Here is a 19,685-nt window from a genome sequence, read left to right as displayed (position 1 = left end):
CGATGATGGATCATAAATACGGCACTTCATGGTCTTCCTATTCATCCAATAAAATTTGCGGTTGACGAGACATTACGAGATTACGAAAATGCCCGTAATGCGTGATGTATGTATATGGTGACCACCGTATCGTGGACCTCTATTTAATTAACACCGACACATTTTTTTTTTCATTTGTTATTTAATATCAAACTATATTTACAGACAGTTTGATGATAAGTTGGTCTATACAAGTTAATGATGTTAAATGGAAGAAGCTAACATTCTCACACTCACTAGCCAATGGTGGCCAGTAGTTATTCGTTTAGTTGTATGTTACAATAATCATTTAGACAGGGCTAGATTAAGATATTGCATGATTGTTTCACTTACTTGTGACGAGACAGGTGGACGCAGATTCCTATTAAATGTGTACCACCTGTAGGCGATTCGAAGCTGTATATTTAGTTGATCCAAGTAATTACCAACCGTGAGACTCAGAATCTTCGGGGACTTTGAACGCTGTCCAATAATTGAGGAAATTGGCCAGTTTATCCGCTTTGCATGTACTGACCAAAATTAGATTAATTCTCATCTGGTGGAATGGCTGTGCGGTAGTATGAACGCTAATTGAGAGTCTATAGTAGCTACTGCTTTTGGTCAGGTGTATCTTATCCATTGATACGACTAACCTATCAAGGAGTAAGGATCAGTGAATATTTTTTGGTATTGATTGTAGCTTGGAGTAATCAGTCTGAATTGTCCGAGATCATAATGGGCCTCGAGTGATTACAATGTTACTACAGTCATCGCCAATTGTACGAACAACCCAGAATCCAAAGTCAAAGTTTATTATCAATTAAGACAGTGAGACGTTTTTCCATCTCCCTTGGTTTGTCCGTAGAACTCATGTCAAGTCACTTCAGTCATCAATCATACTCGGCTATATCGGGTCGGGGACCGAAGCTGATCTATCTAATCGATCCATTCCAGAAATAGCCCATTCAGTTGGAGATGACGCCGTTCTGACGTCATCTAGATACGTGTCACGCATACAAATTATGTTTCTACGCGATGGATAAGTCTGATCTGTCAAACGGTACAAATTGATCGAACAATCCAATCATTTTGATGGGAAACAATCGCAGGCGGCGTTTTAATGTTCCAATTACATACGCAACTTTGAAACGGCGTTTTAATGTTCCAATTACATACGCGACTTTGAAAACTGAAAATGTCCAAAGTATCATATACGTTTATTGTGAGGGATGTTGAAACGAAGACAACGATAAGAAACTAAGAGAAATATCTATTATATTTCGTTCAATAATCAAGGTTTATTTTTGAAGGAAAGACATACGGTTTAAACCGAGAGTATGTTATCAGCAACAACTGCAACATTGAATTCCACTCATTACTAGCTAGTTCTGTTAATATTTCAACTCCACTTCCTAATTCAAGTGCCTTTTAACGTACGCCGTATGAAGTACGATTCAAGAATAACAAATTAAGAATTTAGTCATATTTTTGAGGTCTTATTTCGCAATCGCAAACATTGACGGCTCGAGACATGAACGAATTGTTCTTGTCCTTAAATTAGAAACCTGTAGTGAAATAGTCCGAGGTTTTTTGTGGATATTTCCAGGCCTTAGCGACTGCGCGTATCCGGATACACCGAGAGCCTTCCTTTTGTGTGTGGATGATGACAATAATCTAACTGATGATACAGAGCCCCGCGGCCTCACTATTTACCTGTCGCCAAAATGGCTTCGATGAAACAGAAGGGTTTTCAAGTAGTTTTTACTTTGCTAATGGCATTTGGAAATTCGATAAACGATGCACTCTTTGTGGCAAATCTATTTGCCTTGTTGTCAGGTGTTCCTTGCCATCCTTGATTTGAGACAAGAACTAAAAGGAAACACTGGAAACATGCTCTATGAAGACACTGGTTTCGATTGGGAACGAATTCCGGAGGTCACTTCAATCTTAGGTTGCACAATACAATAAACAAATTTGTTTACGAGACCAAATTTTGGTCGATGAAATCATGGACTCAAAAACGAAACTTCGAACAGTTGACCGAAATTTACATAACTTTCTCAGATGTAACAAATCATCATTTCAAGCTTCAATCCATTTTGTAGAATTGAAGTGGTATCGAAACTCTTTAAGTGACAACGATGTTTTGAAGAACACAACTTATTTCGGATGTTATGGATGTGGAACTCGTGGATTATAATTCATTATCAATACAGTCATTAACACTATTGATTTGGATAATGGCCATGATATCATAATGCATATGTCGCTCATAATGTGTATTGCTGCCCTTCTGTATGGATTACTTATCTCGTGCTCACAAGCAATTAACCCATACATCCTGCATAGGCTAATCAAAACAAATCGACGATACCATGTCATAAAGTGGCCTTTTTAAGTGGGTACGTAATATCCTGTATGAATGTTGAATTAACATCCATCATGATTGGAATCAGAAAGTGCTACTTAAAACCAACTGCAATTTCAAATCTCCATGAATATTCAAAAGCGCAACAGTGCATCGAGGTAACATGGGGTTTGAGAGCATGAAAAGAGATAATTGTCCGTCGTAAAGTTGTCTAGGCTGATTTCGCTTGTTATGGACAGTACAGAACAGAGTGGATAAGAAAATGTTATCATACACTTATCATACACTTTTCGTTGAATAACCCATGAGTTCCAAAACCTCGAGAAACATTGTCCTAATTACTCTCAAGTCGTTATGCTCATAAGCGAGTGCAATGATAGGTTCTGATATAAGATAATTTTGTTGGCGATGAAGGGAGTGTTTTATATGTCAGCTTGAAATAAATAAGTGATTGTAATAGGATTGTTTGATGTAGGAATTGCGTGATGCAACATTGATTGTACTACTGGACTTAAAGTACACGCGTATACCTACCTCGCTTTGAATGTCGTGTCATTTCCTAAAATAAAATGGGTTTACTTCAATCGCAATAAGCAGGCCTCTTCGCGATCACCGATTATTAAAATACCATGTTCTGAGGTTAGAATCCCTGCCAAGGGATGATATGAATAACTAGACCGGGCAGCATCATATTCCGAAATTCGTTTGAATTCATTAAGTCTTTATAGAACGATAACCACACTCAAACATGGTGAACGGATAATAAGATAAAATCCCACTATTTACAGATTAAAAGAATTTAAAAATCAGAATTTATCTATTCAATCTAAAATATATAAAAGACACGACGTTTCGATCTCACCCTAGAGATCATCGTCAGCTGGTGTGAGATATAGACTAAAAACAGGGGTATAAGGGGCGTTAAGTCTTTGCTGCAAGCGAGTGGTCGGTATATTGCTGGATCAGTGGACACGAGTTGTTAGTCGTTATTGCGTCATTAACTCTTCAATACAACACGCTCGTAAATCGATCGAAAATCAGCTAATTGGCGGCATCGACAATACTCGATAAGTTGGTGATTTACCATTGTCGACCGATCCACAGTTCATGTAAAACCGCCTGTTGTGCGCGTACTGACTCGTTGAAATATTCCACGGAGAAAACAGAATAATTCATTTTCAACGTGCTTTCTCCCGCAACAAGAGAATGATCCTATGAAAATTTCAGGTAGATAACGCCAGTGAGTTAAACAGACGATGTGGAAATGTTTGATGCAATATCTATTGATGAAAGATTCATTCGAATTAGTACTGACAGTGCGATCGTGTTTCATTTGAAACCGAACCTTTGAGATGAAGGCGCTAATTTCATCTGGAAAATGTAGGCCGTCTTTAAAGACAGAAATATCGGACGTCTCAATCCTTTGGATCTGTCAGTCAAATGAAATATCCAAAGCGATCAGTCTTCTCTGAATGAACAATAGTCTCTTTGAAAGATATGAAAAAAACAGAGAATTTCTATTTAGATCGAATATCGGAGGAACAGAAGAAAACTATGATATATATACACCCGTGACGCATACGATCAATCACAGCAGCAATCCAAGCACAAATCACAAAGTGCTACATTGATGGACTGTTCTATGAATGTCCAGTCACACCTGACAAATTTCCATCTAGCAAACGTATAACAATTGCTCGATTGGGAGAAATCATATAAGAATTGCACTGACAGTTTGACTTGCGATCGACAAATCGCTAGAGATTGGATTTGGCGCGGTTGATGGACGTTATTCGGGGATTCTGGAAGTTCTTCTCCCGTGTACAAAAACACTATAGAGTTCGGCTTACCGAGTACAACCGTGAAGATTGTTCTGACGTCTAGAACAAATCCAATTCTTCCACTGTCAATACTGAATGTTGCGACTTTTATACCGAATCGAGCAATCACTGATTAGTACTCTGTCTGCTTGATTTTCTTTCAAGCAGTTTCTTTTACAAATATGGCCTAATTAAAGTTGACTTCTGAGCGTTATGCTTTAGATATCTTTAGCATCATTTAATGAATCGAAATGATGCTCGTATTTGCATAATATTCTCTCAAATTTCTAATTGATGATTAACGCCGATATCAAGATGAATAACCAGCACCAGCACCAGTACCATAGATAATTAATAATCACCAATCATATTTCTTATTTCGTAATTCTTCATCTGGCGCCATGCAGTGGAGGAGGAGTCAACGGAGACCATCAATTTTGAAGATTTACGACATCGAGATCAAATCCCGTCTATCATAGAAACTCTCGCATCAGAAACCACGGATTACTTGTTGTATTACCACAGGCGTTAGAATTAATGTTTCTTGCCGGTCGTTCTTAAACCCCGTCATTTAACTTCAGGTCGATGGTGTTGTATTTACCCTAGCGCGGAGAGTCGAGGCTAACAACGCTATTAACTTCGCTATCAGCTGCCGGCAATGTGTAAATTCTGAACGACAACAAACCTCATCGGGTTCAATTGACAAGATGAAGTTTGTTGCTTAAGTTCTAAATCTACAGATTCAATATGTAGTTCCTGATGTTGACGGCTTGTTTTGCCCATACATTTGCCTATATCATTTAATGCTGGATGAGAATGATTGACCAGGCCGAAATGGTCGGATGTTTCCAAGTTTATTCAGAAGTGGCATAAGCAGTGTGACGATGCATCTTAGAAACGTTGGTTTTTCGAGCTTGCCGCGGGTTCATCAAAGTTAAACATCGTTGTCAATAATCATCAGAAGCCGGATTTGTATGTTAATGTTTTTGTAATGCCGTTCAGTTGTTGATAGTTATGACATGATTTATTGGACAATCAAGAGACAATCTATACCATCACAAATCTGGTAGATAACTAGTTCCAGACAGCGAATGATGACGTTTCCTATTATTTCTAGCGATCGCTTCACCACTTGAAGCTAGCTAGGAACGATTCAAATGAACACTCGTTAACGGGTATAGAAACATTACATTCGATTTTATTACAATAGTCGTAATTGTCTTTAATGTACTGAGCAGCTGCCACGACAGCTGAAAAATATGATGTCTTCTATTGTCATAATCAATATAGATTTTGCAACCGTTTTACATAGCACGCACATAGGCGCGTTTTCTCTTTCTAAAAGACCAGTAGTAATATAAGTTGCCTTGTTGTTGTACATATTTTACACATTCGATTCATGGCGAAACCCGAGATATTGGTACTGAACGGCATCTGTAACAGGTGAACAAGTGTTTTCGTAAATACCTGCCAACTGAACATCTACCTGAATGGTTTTGCAAAGTCGGACAGGTGTAAACACTATACTCGGTTTTCAAATGGCTTTTTAGAGCTAACCAAGTCGGCCAAATGACTTACCTCAATTCTTCGATAGCTCACGCATCTGCATTGCATCTTTGGTTACGTATTTTCTCGTTGAAGACGAAATTCGAAAATAGATTTTATAACGTTGAAGATTCTGCTCTTGGCAGCCAACTTTTTCAGAACTCTAATCATCAATCTGATGCCTGCGTCTGAAGAATTGAAATGATTGCCGCGTACCGGAACAAGTTTTTCTATTTTCTCCCAATTTCTTCGCCATGAAATAATTTCCTATCGAATTAATTTCTGATTTGAAATTTTGATTGGATTTTGTCACAGACGAGACTTCATTGAATATCGTCTGCTGGTCGAATCGAGAGGAATGTTTTCTAATCCAATTTCCGAGGTTGCTTTTATAAATATTCACTCTTCCGATAAACAACGCAAACATTGCACCGTATGACAAACTACCCCACGGGGACCCCACATCCAAGACTATTGCCTAAAATCTGTATATTGGAATTGTGGTTCTCCTAATATTTACTGTTTTTGTATCAAGCCGTATGAACCTGATTTATCAACCTCAACAAATTCGAAACCTGACAAAGTGTGACACATGTGCAAGCTGACACGCCTATAGATCTATCAAGAAAAAACAAACAAACAGCGAAAAGCAATGAAATATATGGTACAATACAGCGATCCATACTTATTATCAATCTTAAAGGCGATATCCTTTAACTTTTCTGATAACTGGCATTTTTGCGATATAAGTGATACATAGCCCATTCGTGTGTCCAGAGACATGAGAAATTTCTTATTTGTGAAGTTGCTAGCGGCAGCGTTTGTGTGATATATATGAAACGTCATTGCCCTCATTCCGACTCGACGTAGCCGTAAAAATGACATTGATTGTCACTTAATCACTTCATCAGCTAGATTTAGGGCTGTTTAGGAAGTTGGTCAAATAGACAATAAATTACTCGATATTTTTAGGTAATAAAACGCGTTTTCAGTGAACGAGCAATGCGAGATAACGTGTCTACTGATAATTGGTTCATCGACAAAAAATATCTGCAATAGGCGTCAAACTTCGTGACATTCGATGTTACAAACTTACTTACTAATAATGTCAACATCGGACCTGAACAATCGTATAGCTATAGCTCTATCAATTTATTTGAAAAAATGAAGCCCTTTATGTCAAACGGAAAACATCCATCGAAATCATTACTGCGAGGAAAGCCCAACAACATATGATAATCAACAATATAAGTGCTTTATGTCTGAGAAGCCGGAAAATACGTATACCTTTATTGGTTATTGCCAGTAGACCTATAATAGACTATCAGCTTTCACTGAAATTCCACCTGAGACACGTCTTGCGTATGTATGCGTCTGTATATTTTCTGATTAATAGCATCCAAAATCTCTGCTTACGCTCCCACTTTAAGATATGTGTTTGATAAAGAAAGCTTCTGGACTAGTTTTGAAAAGATCAAAGATGATAAAGAAATTTCAGGATGGACGAGAAGGTCCCAACAATCAAAGGGACTATCTTATTCATATATGATATGGAAATGCATCAATATTGTCGAGACGCATTATCCTAAATGCTTTGATGTTTGTATCTTTTTACATGTACTTTTGTTATCCTTTGGTCGTTGGACAGACTTGTTCACCTCAATATTCTGCAATGTGTAAACGCCATTGGTGATTGAAGTGGCTTAAATCCAAGTTCGATTTCCTTTGCATAAAGAATCCACCTGCCTGTGAGCGTTCAATCTTCAATTGTGAAAGAGCACTTCAAATCACTTTCGTCTATGATCGCATCTGCAAGAGAATCAGTGGGTCTCAAACTGTTCTTCTCATTCCTAAACTGAGGATATCATAACTTAGCAGCCAGAAAGACGGAAAACAAATATTTGCGTTATCACGAACAACGTTGTGGATGATTAAACGGGAGGCCATGGTTGTGTCACGGAAGATATTGTGATTAAAACTAATTTCGGTGACTGTTGATATGCCGGGAATATCCATGTTAAAAGCGACATTAAAATGTCACGATAGCAGTTACGTTGTTGAGACAACTGTATACTGACATGTTTTATTACCAATTTCTGTCTAGGCTGGAGATGTATCTGCTGCACAGTCTCTCAACCCAATCGCCATAAATTTGGTGTCATTGCACTTGCTTATGGCGTTTAACATACGGTGATAGTGTTGTCTGTATTTGGGTGAGGCCGGAGAAGCGTCACCAGCGGCTGTAATTTCTCACGCATAAAGTAAATGTACGAAAACGCTATCCAACGAAGGATATAACGATGTATCTTTTGAGATACCATTTGTCATATTGGCTCAAAACAAATGAATATGTACTTAACACGAAAATCAACGACCTGCACTTCTTTTGTCGACGCTGTCAGTGATATTAGTTTGGCTCGTCGCCGGAAGCTATCTCGAGTATGGAAGAGCTCCTGTACATTTAGAGTAGTGCAGACAGTTCAGTTCCTAACTGCTTAAACACGAAAAAAAAACTAGTTATTGACTATTTTCAGGCTGAAAACTGTTAACTCTGATGAGAACATTGACAAGCGTGGGATGACGTAATCTCGCTAAGTCGTTCTTCGTCATATATTGGAACGTTCGCACACCGCAGAACAGTTCAAACCTTCCCACAAAACATTTACTAGCTGAAAATTATACCCTATTAACTATCGATATTCTGTTGAACAGCAGTAAATGAGGTCAAAATGTTCGATTCTCGATTGAAATGGTTCTTTTTAAAAGGATGACGCAATGTGCTTCAGTATCTAATAAATAGGTGCGGTACGAGCAATATATTTCAGGAAATTGGCATCTGTATTTTCCGTCTGTATCTCCTATCTGTTCAGCGAGGGTAAATTAGCCGTTTGATCATTAAATATCTCGGATGAGCACGAGTTGAATGTAATTGTGATGGATCAAACCCATGGGTTGAAAACAAGGATCGGAATACAATCTACCGGCCTCGATAGAGTCTTAGTCCTCCTCGTTCCCAAACAAGTCATTTATCATTAACGCGTCGCACATTTTTCCTGTTCGGTTTGTAATGTCGGATCATTGGAAAGATTTAGCGAGGCTTCACCGACCATCAAGTCTCGCCATAGACGTACATGGAAAGCCCTTATCACAGACTTCTCACGCACTTCATTAGTCCACCTTGTCGAAGTTAGAGATGACCTACCGTTGGCTTATCACTGCAACACTGTCGCAATATTTGATGTCATTAGGTACGGGAAGATTAATCGCTTTAGCAGAACGATATCTTCCGGTCGTTACGCATACTGACCAGTATAATATTTTACAGCGAATGGTTTTCAGCTGTCAAATAAAACAATTCTGTGTCTCGTTGCCCGCCACAAATCACGAGAAAAGAACATAATAGACTAATGTAATGAAATTCATACTTTTAGATATCGGTTGTAGGTTGGATAATGATTCAGTGATTGTGTCCGGACTATGACTGGGAAATTTAGCCGTTTGCGCGCCATTTATTCCATCGTTACGACTCGAATCAATCACAATTGTCGATGGATTACGAATATCTTCTGCATTTATTGTGGGCAAAACAATCAATTTGATCGAGAAAAAAAACATTCACACGATACGTAATCAATGGAAATCTCCGATTGAGTGACAGGTTGTGAATTTGCCTTTGGTCCCGATCGGTCCAAGCTTTTCTTGTGAGCACGGAATTTAACGTGGAACGTAACCGTAATCTATCGTTAAAAGTAAATTCCGCCTGACTCAAATAGAAACTGAATCGATGAAACACAAACTCTAATTATGCATCAATTAAAAACTGAAATCGAATCTGGGGAATATAGCCTGTCAATACGGAGTAGATAAAACATATCAACACTCACTCAACTTGACGAAGTTAATTCTAAATGATGTCATTTGATGTCCTGTCAGACAGGAGTTTGCATGAAATACGTTTAAATCCGTAATTTCTCAGATATTCCAAAGTTGGACGGGCAGCAACAAAACTATTCATTATCAGCAAATCAAGTCACTTACAATTATTCAGCTGTTGCCTTATTTGAAATGAAGCTGTTTGACAATGCACATCGACTAAAAATAATTGTTTGATTCCGCGTGAATAGTTCAGATGCAGCAACGCAACGAATAACGAAATAACAATTTCCGCGTATAGTATAACAACAACAACCTTCGTTTTCTACATAATTCATCAACTGGACGAATCGATCGTCCCGGTGTGCGTCAGAGGAAATGTTATTTGAAACTCTAGCTAATTTAAATATTTGCTACCGACTGGTTTTATTTGAGGTCTGATAGACAAATATAAAATAATCTGGATAGAATGTGGATTCAAAGAATTGCGTTGTGAATGGGGGAATTCGATGTGTATTCATTCAACATCCCGTGTCGACTCGAGCTGTCAGACATCATCGCTCACTCGACGATTTTACGACGTAGATTGATCGCTTTCAATATCGATTTATCGATTTCAAATATCTTTTTGAGCCATTGACTGTGGACAAGTTTTTAGTTCGACGGAAAAGGATTATTTTTATTTCTGACGCAGCGTGCATGCGATACACGAAATGGAAGTAGCGAAAACAGATAACATCCCTAATCCTGAATCGTGATTCTCCTCGCTAATGTCCTTATAACTTCAAATACACTGATAAGAATATTCCACTTCATGGCAAAAAGCTTTGACACTTTGAAATCATCAGAGTTCCTAATGCGACTTGACATAAAATTTTCAATACATTTTGTAACAAAATGTACGTTGTGTGTAAAAATGAACCGTGTGAAAACATGGATTCTCCATTTTTCAAACATTGAAAACCATCAGCTTTATGTTGTGAATGGAGATTTCATTGATCTGTCAACATTTTTCAGCAGTATCTGGTAATCAGTTTCTCTCAATTAGCTATCGCCTGACATTAAGGGTTATACGATGATTAATCGGCAGTTATCAGTTTAACGACAACATTCTAATTCATCAGTTCATCGTTCACAAACCTTACACGTCTAATTGCTATTTTACATTCGGGATCAGCTTACAAACTACAACATAAATCTCCCTGTTAGAACACAACGATTAAAAGTGAAATGCAGGTTAAATGAATAATTGACGAGAGTTAAAAGCCTAAATGGGCCACATTTCAATTTCAGTAATCATTTATGAGCTGCACTGCCATTTTATAGAATAGTAAGATCCCAGACAACGAATTGTCTTTTTACGTAACTGTATAACTTGTAGCGCGGGGATGATGTATTTAATCTTCGGTATAGTTAAGAAACATGCGTTCGAAAGGATATTGTTAGATCGAACCAAACAGCATTTTGCATACGAGCAAATGCGTATATAGTACCACGCATTTCAGCAATTTAATTTGATTTCCCACTTAGAATTCATCACCATCGATTCTGCACAAACACACAATCTTCGTGTACACCAGTAATTTGATACTGCGGTTTGAAATGGATTTCACCGAAAGTCCCGGGGGATTTAGTTTTGATATATTCGAATTTTGTTGGAAAATGGATTATGATACGAGTCGGTTCAACTGAAATGTAAGGATTTGAATGAGTAAAACTAGAGAGAAATTCTTAGGAGAAATTCTTATCGGGATCATTGTACTAACATTAGTTTAATCATCTGGTATAATCCACTGTTGATAACCACACATTGATTGAGGAATCCGCAATTGATCGATGAAATCTTGGAGTAATCATTTGACAAATGATTACTCCAAGATGAAATGAACACATCAGTCTACTACACCTAGAAAACATAGCTTGTAGATGACGTCACTGATGATGATGATTCGAAATTTTCCTATATGAATATCAACCACACCATTAAGCACTTTATCCAGTGCGTATTTTATCAATTTCAAGTTTCAACTATTATTTTCGTCTTACTAATTTTGATCGACGCAATGAAACTAAAACGACTAGGGCCGAAAACATAATCCCCCTGATCGAATGGTTATAAAACAGACAGTTTCACTTGGTGAAACAATTACTCGGTCCAATATTTTCAGTTCTCGCTTTCATGAAATCGATGCGTAAGCGGCTCTGCATATCGGCGCGTGCATCAGGTAATGTTACTTTCTCATATCGGCAAAATGATCACGGAAAACTATTGATGGCGCCGCATCCGGGAAGCCATTAGGGACTAAATTGTGCGGGATCGTTCGAATTCAATTTTTGTCATGACGTTTAGGGAGCTTCTCGCCAATAACGTCGATGCCGCGAGAGCGCGCTCCCGAAAAATGCCGAATGCGATATCATTATGATTTACGATTAAATCGAACGTTCAGAACACATGCTATCGACACCCCGAATAAAATGACGGCAAAACCGCCCTCTCCGTTATCGGATAATCGCACCTTATTACAGCCCCGCACGAACACACGAATATTCTATAATTTAATCCGATGGATTTTCGTTATTTTTTCTATACGTTCGGTAATTAATTCAATGTTCCCGTAAATCGGTTTGGCTTTAAGTGCAAGGAGTGCAAAGACGTGTTTTACTCAGCATGACTTGCGTGTTAAAGCAGGTGTGATTTGTCGTAAAATCCACGCAGTTTCTGATTTATTTGACGTTTTGTTTTATCGTTAATTAACTCTACTGGAAAATTATTAATTCACTCTCGGAGCTCGACGAAAGCGGTTTCGCGCAAACGGTCTTGGTTTCGTACGAAAAGCGTTTGATTTAGATCATAATTAACCGGATTACAGACACTTCTGCACCTACTGTACCAGTAATTAAATGAAAGTCCACTAAATGGTTTGAAATGCAACAAAATCTATCATTCTAATAAAACATTCTTATTTTGTATTTTGCAGGTGATAAAGATGTTGGCTGTAGTGGTGGGAATGTTTGCCACATTGTGGATGCCATACCGTGTCTGGGTTGTATATAATTCGTTTAGCAAAAAGCGTTATGTCGACTTGTGGTTCAAACTGTTCTGCCGTCTCTTGGTCTACATGAATTCGGCCATCAACCCTATTTTATATAATGCCATGTCGATGAAGTTTCGACGTGCCTTTAAGCGGCTTTTATCATGCGGTAAGCAGTCGAAACAGTCTAGATATCGTTATGTTACAACTACTGCGGTGACGACGATGCAAGAGAGTGATCTTTGATGATAGAACAGCCCTCTATATTTAACGCAGACACTTAAGGCACCGGGTCCATAGAATATATGAATTTCTCCGCGATGATACCATACATATATCTATGTATATATGCATGCACCTGTGACAGAAAATATACATTTTGTATCGCTTGAAATAGATGGACATTACTGCAATCCTCCGATGTTGTTAATCCCTTTTTGTTTGACGTGTTTTGTATATAGTTTAGATTATACTGTAGTCTTCTTCTGTGATATCCGTTTTGCGTTGCGCTTATTGAATCGTATAACACAGGTAAGTTTGCTGATTTGAAACTGTTTGTTTGAGTTTTAAAACCCTTTATGTTCGGCTCCGACGTAAAACCTCCTCTAATCAAACCACAGCAGAGGGTTTATTTCTGAGAGGATTAGCAGTACATTTCCAGGTTCACCTGGGATCTTACTGCAGTAAAATGATGTCATTTATGTCACCTTACTGTTATAAAACGTGCACTAAATATCAGATTTATCCTCTCGATATGTTTATTCAAAATAACTGGAATCATAAATATCCACGATCGCATCAAGTTCATGGCATACATATCGCATGTTACTTAAAAGCGTTTTGCTTGAAAGATTGGAGACATTACTTGACAGCTTAGAAAAACTAAATGCTACAAACGAACATTTCTTATTTTCTTTCTCACGCAAATGGCATACAGCTAATGATAGCTACTGTGCTATTGTTCATTTGTACATCTATTCCTCTCAATATCATTTGCTATTTCGTTTGGCTAAATTATAAGGCGAAGTGCCAAAGACGAATCTGTCAATACCAGCTCATACAAGTGACTCATAGCTGATGTAAAACGAATCAATTCACAGCATTTCCAAAGAAAAAATGTTTGAATAATTTCAGAATTTTAGAATATGGGTATCAGCAGATGCCGCATATAGCTATCAAATGTTCACCGGGTTAACATTAGCTGTCGAAACTAATATTAGGAATAGTGTTGTATTTGATTTGTGAACAGTCAAGTGTGTAGAAATGTTGCATGCTATTCCATCATGACGAGTACTTATCAAATTACAGAATTATATGCTCGTCAAATAGTGAATATCTGGTTAAATTTAGTGTGGAAAAAATTAAAAAGATCAGTTGCTATAAAAACCGTGGCTTGATCCAACAAACAAGTACATTGGCATTTTTTTACATCGCTTTAGAGGATATGGTGATGACAGGGGTTGCACATGGTAACGAGTCTGTTGTGACAATAATAATTTTCCTCCCCATGTCTAATGATTTATTTATCCAGTGTATATGCATCGCGTTAGAATTTATTTATATCGCAATTAATTTCACCGTCGTTCGATCATCTTGAAGTTGTCATCCGTAACAACGCTTTTGTCGTGATTCATCGATGAATGATGATGATGAAAAATAGAAACATTCGTGATAACAGATTTATGCAGAAAACTACTAGGTTTACTTTAGTTTACAAACTCTTGCACAACATCTGCAAAAACGGTTTATCATTAAAATTGCTGAGGACCGATAAGGGAATGCTAATTTGATCGTAGCTATTTGTCAATGAAATGTCGCTAGTGGGTTAGCACGCAAAAACATCTTCAAACAAACGCTTTCATGTGATAACTTAGTCGATGGTTTACCAGGAGAGGGTTAACATGCACCTGAGTGGCTTCATTAGATATGCCAGAATGCGCACTGGCAAAATAATAGATGGAAGCCTATCAGGTGAATGTCGCAATTATAACAATTCACATGAAAGAGTTCTCCGCAAAATCTGACGTAACTTCAGTATTCATAGATGTATCACGTTAAGGCAGAAAGCCCAATATCTTGATAAATTTCGTTTCCATCTGTAAGTAATAACATCTATATCGGGTCAACGAAAGCGCTCCTATCATTCTTGCATTCTAATTTTTGGATAATCTTAAATTACAATTTCTATCGAAGAACTGACGTCATCGAAGCCATTGACATGAAAAGAGACACATATCAACGAAGTCACATAGACCCTCAATACAGAACTGTAATGGGCCTGTTTTCCTATCTTTGTATTCACATTCCCGGGGTTTATTAATCATACGGCCAAAACTGGGAAAGTGCGCGCTTATAAATTCAGGAGAGTCGGGCGGATGAGTTTGCGCGGTTAGTCGGAGGCGATTTGCCTTCTTGATAAATCATTCCATCCGGATTAAGCTTATCTGGCAATACCAAGTCGAAAGTGTGCAACAGGGGTGAAATCTAAACCGCAGCAGTTTTTAGACTGGTGCCATTTGAAATAAACTGGTATGTACCAACAACCCGCCGTGTTATTGCAGCGATTACGCAAGGCATTTCACCGCGAAGGGAACTGAAATGTCATTGGCGGCGACTTATTACGCGAATATTAGGCCTACTGTGATGTGTGAAAATCAATCATAATTGGATTAATCCCGTCGTGATTTACAGTGAACCGAAGATCGAAATGATTCGATGAGTAAAATTTGCAACCACCAGGATTAACGCGAGAACGTCATGACATCGCATAATATTTTCATCCCTGACGCCGAATCATAAATTACAATATGAAGAACTGATGCACACTCGAACACATGCGTCTAGAAACTCTGACGGACTGAATCGCTACGAGGTTACTCGAATAAAATTCCTTTAAGTCATTCGTCGTGATCTCGTTATACCTGTAAAAGTGAATTTCTCTTTCTCTGAGGGAAACAGTTCGACCTCTGCCGATCTGTTGCTTCCACAATAAATAGAAAATATAACGGCTTAGTGCGTAATATGATAACATTTCCGTCTATTTATGTTCGTTTGTGTTTGTCGCCTGTTGTTTATTTTCCCCATTAGTCCTGATGAGAGAGAAGATTGGCTGGAAATTGCGCATAGCCCACCGTGCAACTCTGTATTTCAAAATATGAGCACATCATTCGTAATAAACTCCGAAGCCAACGACAATGTTACCTCAAGAAAATTAAATAGGCCATGTTGCAATTCTGGAAGCCAATATCCTATCAACAGCAGCACCAGCTTAGGCAGTATAAATTCTATAACACTTTTTCTACATCTAAAGATTCAGAGATCCCTTTGCTCAGATCAATTATTTTGAGGCGTCACTTTATCATTGTAGACGTTATATCATTTTTCCACGTAAGGAGATCTTTTTCCTCACCTAGAGATCTAGAGATTTCCTATATCAGATTTTTGATGCCAAATAAATTACCTCGAGGCGTCATGTTATATTGTAGACGTTATTTTCATTGTATCCCAAGTCGGGCAATTGCAATACATCAAAATATGTACAAATATGAAAACATTCAGAAAGGTGAACTGTAGAAAGGCAGATATGCGATAGATTATTATTTGTTGCCGTAAAAACCAATGTTTCTACTGATAACTGCTAAGCATTTATTAAAAAGGGCAGTACACGAATCAATGTGAACTACACGTCATCGATATCGACCCTTCAAACAACTGACAATTGCGAATATTGGCGTTTATTTGTAATTAAATGAATGTCATGACTCTTATGTTCCGAATTGTCATTTATTTTTGATTATGAATTTTTTTGGCAATTACGATATGATGTGAGGAGTGGATGTGCACTACTTCATCAGTTTGTTAATTTCTAAGCCTTTCAAGTTAGCTTTCTTATTCGACTTAGCTCTGCATACAGTCAAATATGAAGAGAAAAGAACCTGTTGGCGTGTAAGAGGAAGATACGCCTTCGTATTTCTAGAAATGAATATATTTGATATATTCACACTATCACCTTACAGTAAAACTATATTTGTTGTGCGAATCATTCTGACATATCAGATATGTATTAAAGTATGAACATTCAGATAGGTAATGAACTATTGACAAGACGTGTCGGATCTAATAATAGAAAGGAATTATTCCAATGATCAGCAGTTTCCATGACGCATGCTGGCAATTTGCATGCTGTTAAATTAAAAATCCCATCACAAAATATTTCTTAGTTAAACCGATAAGATTTTAGTCAATCGGATTACTGCATGATCGATGCGTATGATAATGCGGATAATGAACGCGAATTGTGAAGACTACATTCTGCAATAAGCAGTGATGAATATCCTTTGATTTGAAGATAATCTATTCGTACTGCCACCGTGACGTATTTTTATTGAAGATCTCTCGTTTTTTTTCAGACACAAAGGGTGCGGAATATTTGGGAAAGTCGTACGTATATAGCGAGGTGCCAGCCGAGGCTCATTCGACAGTGTTTTCCCGTCAACCCCCACTGAGGTATCCTCGCTCGGTCACACCGAACGGCAATACAGAAATTAGTGGATCTACAGACGTATAAAAACCTATAGAAACTCGGGCTTAATGCATTTTCCATTAAAAAAAAATCGTTGATCGTGTGTGTATATAACGTGGAAGCCTCCTAAAACGTGAAATCAAGCTATTTCGTGAAACTTGTGTCTGTAGGCTCTTGCCGCAAGTCCGTCTCATAAAGGTGACATTTCTAATGGAAATATTATTTTTTCTCTCAACTCGTTAGTTTCACCTGCCGCGCATGGGTAACCGCAGTCGAAGACGCCGCCAGTAGAGATACGGTACGTCATGAAACCATCGATTTAAAAACACCATCTGCCGAGATCAAACGATGAAACATCGTGGTATCGTTTTCAAGAATGTGACCCTCCGGATTCGCGCTTTACTTTGCCAAATATCAATAAAGTCCAGGGAGACGAGGTATCAGCACGATCCCATTTCTAGTCCCGCGATAGCAAAAGAAAGATATTCCATGCGTGGTTCGTAATTCGTTCTCTGACTTAGGGCGCATGAAAGGTGATGAAACTTCCCGAGCGATTTTCTAGCTATATCGAATATTTAGAATCGATCTAAATCACATTCCGCGAGACGTGCATTGTTATCTTGTTACGTTTCTGATAATAGAAATGCCGCTGATACTCGAATTTCCTCGCCTCAAATGAAATTCAAGCGAATGGTCGATTTAGATAAGAAATTAAAACCATAGTGCGCATTTTCCTTAGAGGCTGCGCGCCCTCCGTCATGGAAATCTAATAGGGGCATATTGGTTTAAACGACCGTATTAGATGTAGAGCAAATTCAATCTGGTTATGGCTGCAGTCGAATACCTGTTTATACAAACCGCATCGGCTTTCATTGACAAATTATACGCATTAACTAAGCAAAGAATCATCGTATCCTGGCAGGTGACCTAACTCGGTGACGGATCAAAGATTCTATAAAAGCTTTCGTATTGCTTTGTCACTGGAACACGAAATATGAAAAACTAAGTCAATATTCTTATGAAGAATCTGTCAGTACTGCTTCCATGGTTGACGGCGACTGGCTTCGAATTGATCACTGAAAAATCATGGCCTTTAACTCAACATTCTTTGCTAACGCGTATCGCAATGTTCGCGTGCTTATCATATTTTTCTTTAAAGGAAAAAATACCTGTGATATGAATCTATATCGACGTATCTTAAAAACTACTTCCTGTACGTATGCGGTCTGTTGCATTGAGCATCGTTGGGAAAATAAGGATTGCTCCAAGAATTCTATGGTCATGAGTTCTCCCACGCAACTTTGTCTGGTTTTACACGCAAATTCTGTTCAATAACTAATCATCGTAGAATATTTGAATCACAGGCAAGCGTTTAAGATATATTTGTGTGCTTAGATAAATGTAATTTTTGATCTCAGATAATGTCAGACAAAAATGAAAATTTAGCATATTGTGCTGTCAGTTCATTTGAATTTTCTCTAATGATCGTTGATCGTGGTATCGACCATACAGTAATCATTTCTACAGAAGGTCCAATAATGTTTATTTTTCGTACATTTTCTCTTCTTGTATAGACGAATATGATGTAAATAGAAATGGGAAAAATAATAAACGAAAGAAAATGTGCTCGTGATTGTGGCTTGACTTCGAGGCACTAAAATAATTTTGTAAACGTCTTTAATTGATAGAGCGAAATCTTCAATTATCGCTTTTATAATTAGCGAATTATCGCTTCAAACGTTGATACATATGAACGAACGATCGTCTTAGCCTTTATTTATTTATGCTTTAAGGGCGAAAAATAAGCATATCATTAATGTTTATAAGTACAATATGCCTGAACTTTGTGAAATTGAAATGTGAAATCTCGAATTGATATATTATGTTATCATATATGTAGCATCTATACTTATTGTTGAATTTTGTCGCGAGTCTCTTATGAGACAAATTTGAAACCGTTAAAAAGTAAATGTACGTATATGAAATTCAAGTAAATTATTTTACTAAATAAAAGTTCATTTCAAATCGATGACTTCACCGTTTGCTATCAAGTTTGAATTTCTCAACAAGGCATATCTGCTGTAGAGACATAAGTTGACGAGAGCGTCATCTGTAAATGACATTGTTTTTTCGTGAAAAGCCCTTGGAGAAATTTGTTTGAAATATACGACTCCCTTCGACTGTTCCCGTATGATCAAAACTCGGCGCCTAAGGCGTATCTGATAATCAGAATTTGATAATCACCCGGAGATTTTTCGATGACAATAATCTCTCGGGGAGAAGCTGAGCCGTCCGTCTAATAGCCAGGAGAATTTTCCTCATTAATATCGTGATGTAAAAACACGTATACGCCGGGTCAGAGAAGTGAAGTACTCGATGTGTCTAGGAAGATCACGGGCCGAATATGCGTCACAGATAATTTGACTTGTGTCAATAATAAAGCATCCGCCTGATGAGCTTCATTATTTGAATGTAAGTGAAAACAAAATTTGACGTCGTTCGCTCAC

The 19,685-nt window shown here is 37.8% G+C and overlaps 1 protein-coding gene across 1 annotated transcript in view; it reads left to right on the top strand.

Annotated features, from left to right (window-relative positions):
• Positions 1-17,235, top strand: part of LOC141901802 (thyrotropin-releasing hormone receptor-like) — a 29,479-nt gene extending 12,244 nt beyond the window's left edge. The window contains exons 3-4 of the mRNA XM_074789285.1: positions 12,603-13,187; positions 17,066-17,235. Coding sequence (XP_074645386.1) covers positions 12,603-12,902 — 300 coding nt within the window. The 3' untranslated portion in view covers positions 12,903-13,187; positions 17,066-17,235. The remainder of the gene's footprint in view (positions 1-12,602; positions 13,188-17,065) is intronic.
• Positions 17,236-19,685: the final 2,450 nt, after the last annotated feature.

This window comes from Tubulanus polymorphus, chromosome 3 (genome assembly GCF_964204645.1).
Source record: "Tubulanus polymorphus chromosome 3, tnTubPoly1.2, whole genome shotgun sequence".
Classification (NCBI taxonomy): Eukaryota; Metazoa; Nemertea; class Palaeonemertea; order Tubulaniformes; family Tubulanidae; genus Tubulanus; species Tubulanus polymorphus.
The sequence above is the reverse complement of the archived record's forward strand: the minus strand, read 5'-3'. Positions and strand labels throughout refer to the sequence as shown.